The sequence below is a fragment of the Mytilus edulis genome, unplaced genomic scaffold (assembly GCF_963676685.1).
Source record: "Mytilus edulis unplaced genomic scaffold, xbMytEdul2.2 SCAFFOLD_2001, whole genome shotgun sequence".
Taxonomy (NCBI): domain Eukaryota; kingdom Metazoa; phylum Mollusca; class Bivalvia; order Mytilida; family Mytilidae; genus Mytilus; species Mytilus edulis.
In genome coordinates, this window is record NW_027268010.1 from 1 (window position 1) to 14,177 (window position 14,177).

Consider the following 14,177-nt stretch of genomic DNA (forward strand, 5'->3'; position numbering starts at 1 on the left):
TATGGGTTGTACAGATCTTGATTGTACATTTTGGTTATATCATCCCTTTCAGTCAGCAAACCAATTATTATGTCATTTTGTTAATCATGTTCTGGAATATATCTATTGGACTAACTTGACAGACAGACACACAAATAAACAAAGATTGGATAAATCTCATTCATAAAGTGCAGGTTTTATAACTTTAAGAAACAACATAGCTGTTTGGTGACATACAAAAACACATAAGAAAGTAAAGTTTAATCATTTTAATAAATAAATAAATAAATAAATTATTTCTCTTTAAAAACAGATCAAAACATTTGTTGTCGCTATGAACAATAACACATAATTCCTAATACAGTCTTTTGTCAAACTTCTTAAAATTGCATCAAGAACCATCCAGATAGCTGAATGATATAACAAAAACTCACATAAAAAGTTAAACTTAGAAATAAATAAATAAATTATTACTCCTAACACTTGTTTGTCACTATAAACAATAGCACATCATTTCAGAATAAGTTCTTATACACTTTTTCACATTTTCTTCAACAATGCAGTGTCCTTGATCACTTCTCTAAACCCATCTAACACATATTTGATGCGATAGCCTGTAAAATAATAAAAGAGCATATTTACATTTAAACAGATATCAACTTGTTCCAGGCTGTATGGTGACCTATAATTGTTAATGTTTGTGTCATTTTGGCCTTTTGTTGATAGTTGTCTCATTGGCAATCATACCACATCTTGTTTATATTAATATTATTAGCTGTATGCTTGTTCATCTTTTAGAAGTATTCATGTTTGAGTTTAAAGGACATATCTATATGAAAATCAAGGTTTCAAGGTGTAATTGAAAATGCTTTTGAAAAAGAATGTTATATGATAAGAGGAGTTATGATTTCATCCTTTTGTACTCTTCTTGGCAAATGGGGTATGTAAAAATCAAGGACTCCTCTGTCCTGCCCAGAACTGCTTCGCTTTCTGTTTTTCAGGTTATTTGTTAATACAATGTTTATTGTGAAAGTGCTTAGCACTTTTTTTTTATCAAATGTAAACTTCTGTGATACATATACTAAAAAGACACTACTTCAGTTACACAAAAAAAAAATTAAAAAAATTGAAATTAATTACAATTTACATATTATTATTAATATTATTGTGAGAAGAAATGGTGACAAGTTCAAGCAGTTACGGTGTTTCATTTTAGTAAACTTCAATTTTATTCAATATGCCTGAAGTATTTGCAAATGGACATTAACATTTGTAATATAAAAATATCAATCCATAAAAGGATTTTGACAATATCCCAAATTATTAACAAAAATATGATCTACTGACAGCATGCATTTCGTTATTTGTATTGCTACCACATTTTATTTGTAAATTTATATCAATGAAAAATAATAACTTACCCTCTTTTAAAACTGCAGTTATAACAGCATCATACCATTTCTTATCAATGGTATAATAGGCAGACACCTTTTCCCCTTTGGAATAAACCTAAAAACAATAAAATTATTTTAAACATTTTCACAAACAAAAACTGTTAAAAAGAAAAGTTATGCAGTAACATTGAAGGTAAAATGCATATTAATAGTAAAGAATTTCTCATATTTGTGGAAGACATTGCAGAAGTTTTGTAGTGTCTCAATAGTGTATAAATTACACACAGCAGAACCCATACAAATGTGTATTTTAAACTGAGATCAGAGTTAGACAACTCTCTGCTAATCTGTCTAGATATGTAAGCAAGTGTAAATGCTGGACATTGTTAGATCAAAAATAGTTTTAGAAAAACAAAATTAATACTAAATTGACAAACAAAAAAATTTGCTGATTTTATGTTTAAGATTACAATAAATAGAAAGAAAAAAGAATCTCTGGTTGAAAAAATCAATACAAGCTATAAATTCTAGGTAATTTGGTCTCTGGTAGAATGTTGTCTCATGGGCATCCATACCACATATTCTGTTTTCATAAATCATGAGAAATTAATTAAAAATTATATTACCTGAATTTCTTCTGTCTGCTCATCTTCTTGTGTTTTTTCAGCTCGCTATTAAAATAAAATAAATACAAATGTAAAAATATGTCATAACATTTTCATATTAAGAGTCCAGTGATATTATTAAATAAGTTAAAGAGAAAGTCAATATGATTACTTGTTATTGTCATCTGACTATCTTGTACAAAATATGAGATGATTTTGCAAACTGATATAACCATATTTCCATATGTATGAGTATAAACAAACTAAATTGAATCACAGACTTATCTTTTTGTATCAGTAAATCTTTTTTAAATTTGTCAACAATCCACATTTGTTGAATTATGACTTTTCTTATACTAAAAAAGTTACTTATATTTAATAGATGCTTAATGGTTGATTTCTATTTAAATGTATGCATATAGGTTAATATTGGTAATCCTAAATGAAGTACTTTCTAATGGACGAAAATAATCAATGAACTCTTAAATAAATATTGCAATTTTCAACTTGCATGAAATTATTAAAATTATGATCCAATTAGCTTAAATAACTAAAACCATGCATGACGCATATGTGAAGTTTTTATTGAAGATGAAGCGCATGTTTTATTAAGATGTCCTCTTTATGACGATTTAAGAAACCATTTATATCATGTTGCTAAAATTTTAAATGATAATTTTAATACTTTGGATGATAATCAAAAGTTCGTGTTTTTATTCTCAGATGTAAATATGATTCGTGTGTGTGCCAAAACCTGCCAATTAATTTTAAAAAGACGTAGAAATTTTATATATTGTACATAGAATTTTATTTCGTATTATGTATTATTATTATCTAAGCATTTTAATAGTCTCTTATAATTCTGTATAGAATGGCTCTCATTTTATATAGTGTTATTTTACAATGTATAAAGATTGATTGTACTTGTTGAGAGATGAGACTTAAATAAAACATTGAATTGAATTGAATTGCATTCATACCTCACGCAGTCTGTCAAGGATGTTTAGAAGCTCTCCTTCTTTGTTTCTTTTTCTGCTACTGGTTGCCTAAAATAAATTGTTCCATTTAACAATCAGTCATGTTAAGGATGTTAATTGACTTAATGTTGTCAAAAGTTTATAACTTCTGTCTAAAAGTGGATCCAGATTCAAATTGCCAGGTTGATCAAAATATTTTTCTTGCAATTAAAAGGTGCAAAATAATTATATATTGCATAAATAAACCAAATTCAGATATGTTTGACTAAAAATCTTACATTTATTGTACGGAATAAACTGCTTAAAAAACAATTATACAAATTTGAAGGTCTCGATTTAGGATATAAAACCGTATTTTCCTTGACTTTGAGGTGAAATTTACACAATGTCTTTTCTTTCAGTTGATTAGGTGGCTAAAACTGAAAACCAAATTAAAAAAAAAAGCTTAATTGTTAAGTGATACAAGAAAAAAATTAAGGCACCATAGCGAACACATTTAAATGTTTCATTTACTTTTATCTACTGGCATCTCAACCAGATAATATACCTTAGAAGTGGATGGTGTTTCTGGAATAGTTCGAACTTGTGAACCTGTTGGTGTATCAGGAATGACATCCAACTCCAACTCTTCATTCTAAAAGACAAAAAACATTCTCATTAAAGGTCATGCAACAAAACTTCTTATCAGAAAAGTATTATATTGTCAGATCAGCTGTTAGTACAAACGAATGGATGAGGGTAATGATGTGAAATTTAAATTTCATTTATATTTATTTGTGAAATGTATAAAGTAAAATGTTGATTGAAAATATTATTTTAGGAACATCAAACTAGTCAGGGCTTTAGGGGTCATTATAATGGTTCAGCATAACACTGGTGTTGAGTTGTTTTCTTAAATCAAGATTATTAAATTGTCTTTTACACTTGTCAATCAGCACCTTAAATATTCAAAATCTGCTTGTTCATAAAAATGTGTACTGTAACGTCGAGACTTTCAGTTAATTATGTTTGTTATAAATGCATACTAAGTTCTTACAATTATCATGATTTAACAAATTTTAACTTTGACAAATGTAAAGCTTACCTGAATTGTATCCTCCACATCTTGTTCTCTGAGTGAGAAGTCAGTGTCTTCAAATTCATACACATCCTACAAAGACATTTAACATGTTAAAAGAGTTTCAATATATATTATTTTGTGATGTTACTTCAGTGTATACATATGAGCAAAGAGCTATCTAGAAAAGCAACCTAAATTCATCAAGTGTCTATATCCATCAAATTGAAAACAGCTCAAACTGCTAAAGCCTATGAACCAGTTTCATATTGAGTTGGTACAAGTGTTTTTGAAAAGTAAGTGGTATTTATACATCTAAATTTGCAAACTGATGTATTTTATCTGGTAAAATAGTTAAATAACACACTTTGCTATGTTATCCTATAAATTAAAAAAAAAATACAATTTAAAGCTTGGCATATTACTTTGTTGATGACTGTCTGTAAGCCTCTACATGTTCGTTATTTTTTTTGTTTTGTTAGGTTTATGTCTAACAGAGAATTTATCTATAATAAAACACTACTGTGTTGTTTTTATTGAGCAAACATGAGTTTCTGTCCTTTATTTTGGTATGAACAGATGTGAAAGACAATAGACTGACAATCGCACACAAAGTAAAAAAAAAAGTACCTGATCTGGTATTTGATTTCTTTCAACCAACTCTTCCAACTCTTCAACTCTGGACTTGAGCCGGAGAATCTCATTCTACAAAAAAAACCAAATTTAATGTATCTGTTGCATTTAGTCATGTATTGATTCGGATATTTCAAATATTTGTTGCAATTATAAATTTGTCTCCATCTCAAATAAATGTTAACAGGTATAGTATTAATTTGGATATGTGGTAACAAAAAAAAAGAGTTTATTAGACTTTTTACTCTAAACAATTCTAATTCGTTTTTTGCCTTTTGACTCGAGGTGTTGTCCTGCCTTGACCAATTAAGGAATTTTACACTGGTTTAATACAATACAAAATTGGCTTTTGCCTTTTAATTCTGTGTTCTTGTCAATTCTTTATAAAATAACTATTGATTTAAAGTCTTTAACCTGATACATGATTAAATTTTACTAAATATTTCACATCTCTTTATATATATCATACCTGTAAACGCCTCACTGTTGGTCCATTTGATGTGGTGTTTTGACTCTGAGACTGAACCTGAAAGATGAAAAAAAAATCAATATTGACTGAAAAGAAATTTAAGCTATTTATAAATTAACCAACATCTTTACCACAGTCAACCATTTTCAAATGGACATTGAACCTTGTCTGTTATGGAGAGATTGTATAGAATTAAAGACATTTTTATAATTCAAAAAATTCACTCAATTCTTTAATTTAAAAATTGCTTCATCTTTTGCAAACTTGAATAGGTTATAACAACCTTTCAGTGTTTTATTTGCACTGAATCAATTGTTTGTTAAATGATAAAAACTTTTCATACAACAAGACGTTAGTCAAATTCACAATTTTGAAAAAAAAACATTAATCTGATCAGGGAAAAACATCTGATTGATTTTTTGTCATTAAATTTGATTTTTAGATATAAAACAATTTGCACTTTGCTTCACAAAAAGGGTAACTTGATGTTTATAACTTAAAAAAAATGGTAAAAGAAAATATGCAACATTTTTTATCATTGTTATTATAACAGGGGCAATTTATGATCTTTGATATTTAAGTTATAAATCAAAATAAATACATCCTATTTAACAAAAAAAAGAATGCTGTTGTTTTTAAATCAGTTTTTCTTCTTCATTTTACTTATAAGTTACCTTTATATTTTTGGTCTGTTGACGAAACTCTGGCAGATTGACTAGTCCGCTATTCAGTTGACTTAGATGTCTGTGAACTACTACTTCAGATTTGACGCTGACAAGATGTCTGAAAAGTCCTGGTTTGATGGTAGTCTCTTTTCTATTGGATTGGTGCAGCAAACCAGCTTCATGGGAGTTGATTATATCTATAACCAGGTCAAAACAGCACTCTGGGAGGGTTGACAGGTAAATCTGTTCCTTGAAAGAACCACCAAACGTACCTTCCTAGAATTAAAATGGGTTTCATGTCAACAATAAATCATTACATTTAAAGGATCTACCGAGTTCTGTAAGACATTCTATTTTTATTCAAAACAGTAAATAAGTCATGTTCTTATACACAACATTGCTGTTTATTCTACATGCTGCTGAAAAAGTTATCATTAACATGCGAACAATCAGTTCAATTTATTTCCTATTTCAATAAAACCACTATCCTACATTTCATTATATTGATTATTAAAAAGCATGTATTTGGACACATGGCATTCTGGTATGTTGTGAGCATGGTTGCTGATTTTATATAATAAAGTTTTTTAGTTGACCATGCTGTATAGGCTTTGCTCATTATTGAAGGCCTACAGTGGCTCATACTAAGATGTTAATATCTGTGTTGTTCGGTTTCTTGTGATGATTTGTGTCATTGGCAATCATCATCATCATACCACATCCTTTCAAGGTTTAAACATCATGTTCATTTCATACAATTGAAATTGCAATGTCGAATTTTTTTTAACAAATCCAGATATCCAAATGGAAATTTTTATTGGTGTTGTATTTCAAACTTACATGCTTTGCTGGGTTGAAGCCTAAAAGAGGCATCACCTTCTTTCTCCACAGTCTGTTAGAGGTGTTTAAAAAAGTTTGTCTTGTTGCTGCACCTGATTCTGGATGAGCCTCTCTCATGATCTAAAATATAAATTCAGAAATTTGTACTACATTACTACACAAAGGCATTTAATACCTTCATATTCATGGCAAAAAACTCATTGTTTAATTGTGAACTATCACATCCAGGCTGGTATTATCATTTTTTTTACTCTGTAATTAAAAATGCTTGTCATGGACCTAGTTTCAATAAATAAAGAAAAAAACTTTATTTTGCAATGTTCTCTTAAGTTATGTCAATCCTTATTGGAAATTGAACTAATAATTTACATTAGCTATATCAAAATGCAAATTTAATATAAAAATCCTATAACAAACACAACTTTGCAATTACTTTTGTAGGATAAACTTATTAAAGATCTATTAAAGTTTGTTAATATCCTTTTCATTGACAAGTATTTTCAACTTCTACCTGATAAGAAAATCACAACTATCACACACAATTTGAAACCATCGTAGAGAAATGGGGGAGCAGACTATCAGTCAGGAATCTGATGTACAGTAGTTATCGTTTGTTCATGTAATATATACGAGTTTCTCGTTTCTCGTTTTGTTTATATAGATTAGACCGTTGGTTTTCCCGTTTGAATGGTTTTTCACTAGTAATTTTGGGGCCCTTTATAGTTTGTTGTTCGGTGTGAGCCAAGGCTCCGTGTTGAAGGCTGTACTTTAACCTATAATGGTTTACTTTTTAAATTGTTACTTGGATGGAGAGTTGTCTCATTGGCACTCACACCACATCTTCCTATATCTATGTACCAGGGCACACTTTACAAGGGCAATTACAATAACAGTTTTACTACTGTACAGAATGACTTTTAAAGTTCAATTTTAATCAATATTTTATTGACTTAATAGACCATTGTATTAGATTTTAAAAAAAAATCAATTTGGGCATAAATAACATTTAATATTTAATTAACATCATGTGCATCACTATCATGGGTGGTCAATAAAATAAGTAATTTAGTACTCACCCTAAGTTCTTCATGCAGACTCTTATGGACAAACTTTGTCTTTGTCTTTTGTGTAGGCTTACTATTGACTGCTGGTATGTCATCTAAAATTTTCAAAAATAATCAAATTCCAAATTTAAAATCAACAGGAAGGCTCAAACTCTACACATTTAAAATCCTGACATGAATAAAGACAAAAAAACATATAAGAAGCTATAAAACCATAAGAGATCATAATTATTTCATTTCTTAAAATAAATATATTTTAGATTTGCACAAGATGATATTTTTTAAATATTTACATAACAAATGCTTTCAGCAATTGCTCTGTGATCAATATTTTTCTTAAATTGTACAACACTTTTGGGAAAGTTGGTTCTCCTTGGTTTAAATGAGTCCTATGGTCTGATGAGTCAACATTGTTAATTTTTTTTCAACTAATTCTATAGTTAATAACTTTTTATGTCATTTCCACGCATTAGGGACGGATTCTGACATTATGTATGTGCCAGTCCCTAGTCAGGAGCATGTTATACATGTTATACATTGATTGCTGTTTCTGGTTGAAGATCGTGTTTGTTTTATTCCTAAATCTTTTCTTTAATTTTTTTACATTTTCTGGTTCCCAACTGATAAGTTTATGCTAAGGGATATCGGGATTACTCATCTTTGAGGGTGGTACAGTGACCTATAGTTGCTTACTTTACAACATTGGATCTCTTGGGTCTGATGAGGAAGATTGTCTCATTAATTCATATCAACTTATTTTTATATTTTAAATATAGCCTAATTAATTCACTTTGTTTAAAGAAATTAGAACAGTATCTCACCAGGACAAGACCAACTTTTTAAAAATCAAAATGCTGAATAATGCAAAAATTTGTTTCTTTTTATATATTTGTCACAAAGGTCAATGAAATGTGTATAATCCATTGTATAAGAGGACAATCTTATTCATTTAATCAATAAACTAAGTACCTTCTAATCTTGCAAACTGTAGGTGTAAACTGTCAAGTGTATCGTGAAGGTCTGTTAGAAAGTTGGATCTTGACTTCCTGTTTTCCAAACTTGAAAAGGTTTTATCTACAGCTTTGTATCTGTGCAAGGGGAGGCTTGCCAATATCTCTTCTTCTGCCTGAAGATAAAAATAAATAATCAAAAGATGTTCTCAACTTGTTTAAATAAGCATGTGACCATGCCCTCAATTTAAACTGCCCAAATTAACCTATTTGAATATCTGGGGAGGATGTTACTCATATCAATATAACCCAGTATGCAAGTAGAGGACTCAGACAAAATTGAAATAAAGTCATGTATAATATTGGTTGCATTTTAAAACTTTCAAAAAACCTTAATACTATCATGATTATGATCAAAACTTGCTCTTAAAGAAGACTCAAGGTTACAAAAAATCAAGCAAAACACTTTTTTATTTCTTAACTAACTTCATTTGTTACACTATTAGTTGTTACTTTATGATAAGGTAGAAAAATCATCCCATTTTTTTGCATCAAACTTGACATTCTTTTTTTAACTCATTGGTAACTATATTTCTTCTTATCATTTTTAAATAAGCTGTACTAAAATTTAACTTTTGTATAATTTAAACCATTTATGTAATTTAAGGTGTTTTTTGTATTTTTCATGTTTTTTATTTTAACTTTTTTCTCCTATTAGTTTAATAGAAAACAAGTACAGTAACAAAAATAAATTTGCATGCTTCTCTCAAAGGCAGATTTTCCATGTTCAAAGGAACGTAAAATTGGGTAAAAAATCTAATTTGGCATTAAACTTAGAAAGATCATACCATAGGGAACATGTGTTTTAAGTTTTAATTTGAATGAACTTCAACCATTGTCAACTTCATCAAAAATTACCTTGACCAAAACTTTAACCTGAAACCGCAACTTTCATTTTTCTATGTGAAGCGGACTGTGAAATTGGGGTCAAAAGTCTACCTAGGCTTAAAATTAGAAAGATCATATCATAAACAAGAAGTGTACAAAGTGTCAACTTGACTGGACTTCAGCTTCTTCAAAAACTACCTTGACCAAAAACTTTAAGCTGAAACCAGACAAAGACTGACAGACTATCAGACTGACAAAAGAACGGATGCACAAACCAGAAAACATTATGTCCCTCTACATGCTCTACTATTGTAGGAGGGGCATAATAAAAATAGCAAAACCCTATATTTAAAAAGAAAGATTAATATAAGCAATGCCCACTTAATAGATTTCACATAACATTAAGTATTGACATGTTTCAGAAAGTGTAGATCACTTTGTATTGGAAAAGAGTATTGTTAATTAATAAAAAAAAATCGCAAATTAATATGAGATTAAAAAGAAATGATAATTTTTTTTCACCAATTAATACATGTAATATGAGATAGAAAAAAATGATCTAATATAAAACCATAGTAAACGAATGCATATTTTGAAAGTGACCAAACACTGGATTTTATATCTATATAAATATAAAACCTTCGTAAATCTCAACGTTTGTTTAGAAGTTACTTAGGCCAGGGAAAAATAATTGTTGATTCCCCATACCTGCCCAGGTATTATATTCTAAATAGCAGAAGACAACAATCATGACAGCTATGTCAAAGTACTGGAATTAAAATCTTAGCAATAAAGGTGTATAAATATTCCAAACTCAACTATCACAAGTGGGTCTCATTGGGGCTAAGCAAGACCTGTGTTAATGGGTTTTGTGTAGGCATGACACGTGAAATGCAAATTATTGTGCCGTGAAAAACAGGAAATGGAGTCTTGCAGGACATGTAATTACAAAAAATGAAAGTTGCTTAACATACATAGTGTAAGTGGGATATGGGCATTTGACAAAACAGTGAGCTGGATCTGGGATCAGAACCCCCAACAATGAGACCCCCTCACAGTACTTAGAGCTTTGATTTGAGAGAATCTCTACTGTGATAGACAAGTAGTCCAAAATATCATGATGTCTGAAAGGCTATTTTTCTTTTTTTCTGGCGACACCTTCTTAGATCCTACGACATAGGAAGGCCTCCCAGAAAAATATTAAAATAGCCTTGCCAGACGTCATTGTAGGATGGCATCACAGAAAAAAATAAAAATTGCCTTGGCAAATGTCATAATTATTTCAACTACTGTAAAGTAGAGTTTTACATTTATACACATAGCCTCATAGGCATTTGTTCAAGTTGTTTCTATCCATGGGAAGGTTGACTATCCATATAAATAGAATTATAAATATATTGATAGTGGACCTTCCCATGGATAGAATTAAGTGCTTGTTATTATATTATACATTTATTGCTAAGATTTCAACCCCTGTGTCAGTGATTGTGAACTTGTCATACTAGTCTACTAGTCCAAATTATTATGCTGTCGAGAAAGGCTATTTTTGATTTTGCTTTAGAAGGTGTCCAAATTTGTATTATCGAAAGACAGTACTAAAACGGCAGAATTATTTGGACTAACTAGTCTATATATTTATATAAACTCTTTATCATAGATCACAAATATTAATACCTGTATGTACAAATGATGTATGGGCTCTGCTTTAGTTTAAATGGCTATCAGTGGCGGATCCAGGAATGTTCATAAGTGGGGGCCCACTGACTGACCTAAGAGGGGGCCCGCTCTGTCACTGATTATATAAGCAGCCATTTTTTTCCCCAAAAAAGCCCCCCCCCCCCTTTTCCCATAAACCCGCCGGCTATAAATCCGTGGCTCTTTAAAGTCCTTTTGATAATTTATTTCTGACTTACTGTATTCTGTACTGACTTACGCAGCTAGAATTGGAAAACTTCGGCAGTTTTTTAATCTGGGCACCTAGATGTATAAGTAACGGATATGAAATAAAATGACGAGAGAGAAACCAGTCAATGTCAATACATAGTTTTAGAATCTGTTGGGAAATGCCATGGAGTTCCGGATTATCGAGGATTTGTATTGCAAGACCCTTGCAAGACTTACTTTACAAATCCAAGGGATTAATCAGATATTAGAATCTAATAGAAATATATATTTATAAATTTAGATCGTTCAGTGTTGTCAGAGACATATACACACAGAGATTCTTTGTATATATGTCTCTGGTGTTGTCTATTTGGTAATTTTTTTTTTTTATTGACGTAATCATTTTTGTGCGTTCATATCGTACATTATTATAAATATTTAATACATAATTGAATTCTCTGTTGTAATTAGCCATATAACTTATGTAATGTATCACAAATTTTTACAATGGTGCAAGCGTCTTAACTGATTTTCGGTTTGACTTGAATAAATTTTAAGATTGTAATAGTTTAATCCTTGTTTAATCGGCTAAGAAGGCAACATTTAACATCAGAATCTGACTGAGGAAGGATATCTGTTATCCAAAATATTAATAAATAATTACATTTATAGTTACCTTTTTATGTATTTGGAGTATTCTACACTTTTCGGACCATATGAGTATTTGGATCGTACGCGTACTTTTTCTAAATACTCGTACGTACGCGTACGGTTGGACTAATTTTAAAATTTACTGATTAAATTCCAATTATATATCAATCACAGATGAAATTAACTGAAATCCCCAACAGTTAAATTGTAGGTGGAATATTTATAATAAAAACTTAATTTTTCGACTTCTTAAAAGGGACAACTTTTAGGCCTACAATACTTCAAATAAAAACGGAATTAAAACCGACAAAATACTGGACAGAATTATAAAATATGGAAATCAAACAAAGGTGCCTGCATGTACACATTTAAATTCTTAATTTCAATCGATTTTAAAATGTTCACCTATTCTTTTTATTCATCTAATATTGTAATAACTTTAATTTGTAACAGTAAATAAAAGATGTGTTCGCCAAAAATTAACAAATATTGATCCAAATACATTTATGATCCGGCTTGTACTAGATCGTACAAGTATAATCATACAGTGGAACCGTAAGCGTATGATCGGACCGTATGATTATATAAATACGCATACGATACAGACCGTACGCGTACGGTCTAAATACTCATATGGTCTGTAACTTACATATGTTTCTGTTACAATAAAACATTAAGGCACAGCGTAATTAAAAGGCTTAGATCTATAACATGAAAACTGAAACGAACTTTCATCCCACAAAAGAGAGGGACCTTTATCGGGACTTCGGGATTTCATGTTTTTAATCCTGGATTTCTGAATAATGACTGCACTTCCTCTCATATAAGAGCCCCCTCCATACAATGATTAGTCCAACCCAAAATTAAACTTTCCCAAAGACAGTTAGGGGTTTGAGTTAAAAAAAATCATTATAAAAGATTTGCGTAATTAAATTGTATATTTCATAAAGAGAACTAACTATGATTTATATGTAGAAAGTCCTTGATTTTATAGTACTGTAGAATCTATCATATACTATTTTTTTTCTCAACAGTATTATGAGTATATAAGACATGTATAATGATTTCAATCTTTTTAGACGTTAAAAGTTTATAACCCGTTTAACTGATACAAAATTCTAGACCGACTGAAATATTTAAATGACACTACACAGTATAACCCTTTAAAATATAAGACATACCGCCCCTCCCCTCGGACTCTTACATAAATAACATGAAAAATGAAAAAGTACAATAGGCTACAATTCGATCAGTTTTCGTGATTATTTCAATTAATTACAAAGAAAATATTTACATTGAACTATAGTACATGCAGTACACGCATCAACTATTTTGTAAGAAATAACTTAAAAAATTTATATGAAATGATCTAATAAAAATTAACGGTTTCATGGTGCTAAGAAATAATTAGTTTGCATGAATAATTATGAATATAATAAAAGGTAAATATTTCAAGATTATTCTCTAATATATATTTTGATGTCTATACTGCCTATTGTTTCTAACAAAATGGATCATATAATGGTGAGAAAAATTTAAACAATTCACTTACAATGTAACTGTCTATTACCGCGTTATGATTTTTCACGATGAATTGAATCAAATCAAATATTTTATTATAGATACACCTCTTAACCTGTTAGTGTACAATTCAAACATCAACACAATATGTTTTAATAAAATATAGAAATTACAAAACAATCTAAAAAAAAATCAAAACCACTATCAAAAGAGTTATAAGAGAGAGAGAAAGGGGGCGTGCAACTCAGTCAACCTTTTCTTCATGTGCTTTTTCTAACAAATCGACTTTATCATATTTACAAGAATGTGTCCATAGTAAGCAGATGCCCCACTCACACTATCATTTTAGATGTTTAATTGACCGTAAAATTCGAATAAAATCTCTAATTTGGCATTTAAATTAGAATGATCATATCATAGGAAACATATGAACTAAGTTTCAAATTGATTTGACTTTAAAAACTACCTCGTCCAAAACTTTAACCTGACGAACGAACGAAGGGACGGACAGACAAATGGACTCACATACCAGAAAACATTATGCCCCTATACTATCGTAGGTGTGACCTAAAAAATACTGAAAATTGGGGCACACTCCTC

The 14,177-nt window shown here is 29.9% G+C and overlaps 1 protein-coding gene across 1 annotated transcript; it reads right to left on the reverse strand.

The window, feature by feature from the left end:
- Window positions 1-373: 373 nt before the first annotated feature.
- On the reverse strand, window positions 374-11,526 carry LOC139506605 (uncharacterized). The gene is made up of 13 exons (XM_071295495.1): window positions 11,435-11,526; window positions 8,653-8,809; window positions 7,696-7,778; window positions 6,620-6,739; window positions 5,789-6,055; window positions 5,115-5,171; window positions 4,643-4,717; window positions 4,040-4,105; window positions 3,503-3,589; window positions 2,959-3,024; window positions 2,000-2,044; window positions 1,401-1,488; window positions 374-593 (listed from the first exon to the last, which is right to left on the reverse strand). The coding sequence occupies exons 4-13, from the start codon at window positions 6,734-6,736 to the stop codon at window positions 520-522; spliced, it is 942 nt and encodes a 313-aa protein (XP_071151596.1). The 5' UTR covers window positions 6,737-6,739; window positions 7,696-7,778; window positions 8,653-8,809; window positions 11,435-11,526; the 3' UTR covers window positions 374-519.
- Between the last annotated feature and the right edge of the window lie 2,651 nt (window positions 11,527-14,177).

What these genes read in the sequence shown, in the direction of transcription:
- LOC139506605 (XM_071295495.1), bottom strand. Translation starts at nt 6,736, where the DNA reads ATGAGAGAGGCTCATCCAGAATCAGGTGCAGCAACAAGACAAACTTTT. An exon ending in GCTTCAACCCAGCAAAGCAT is followed by an intron (nt 6,056 to 6,619) that starts GTAAGTTTGAAA and finishes TTTTAATTCTAG; the next exon opens with GAAGGTACGTTTGGTGGTTC. An exon ending in AAACACCATCCACTTCTAAG is followed by an intron (nt 3,025 to 3,502) that starts GTATATTATCTG and finishes AATTTATTTTAG; the next exon opens with GCAACCAGTAGCAGAAAAAG.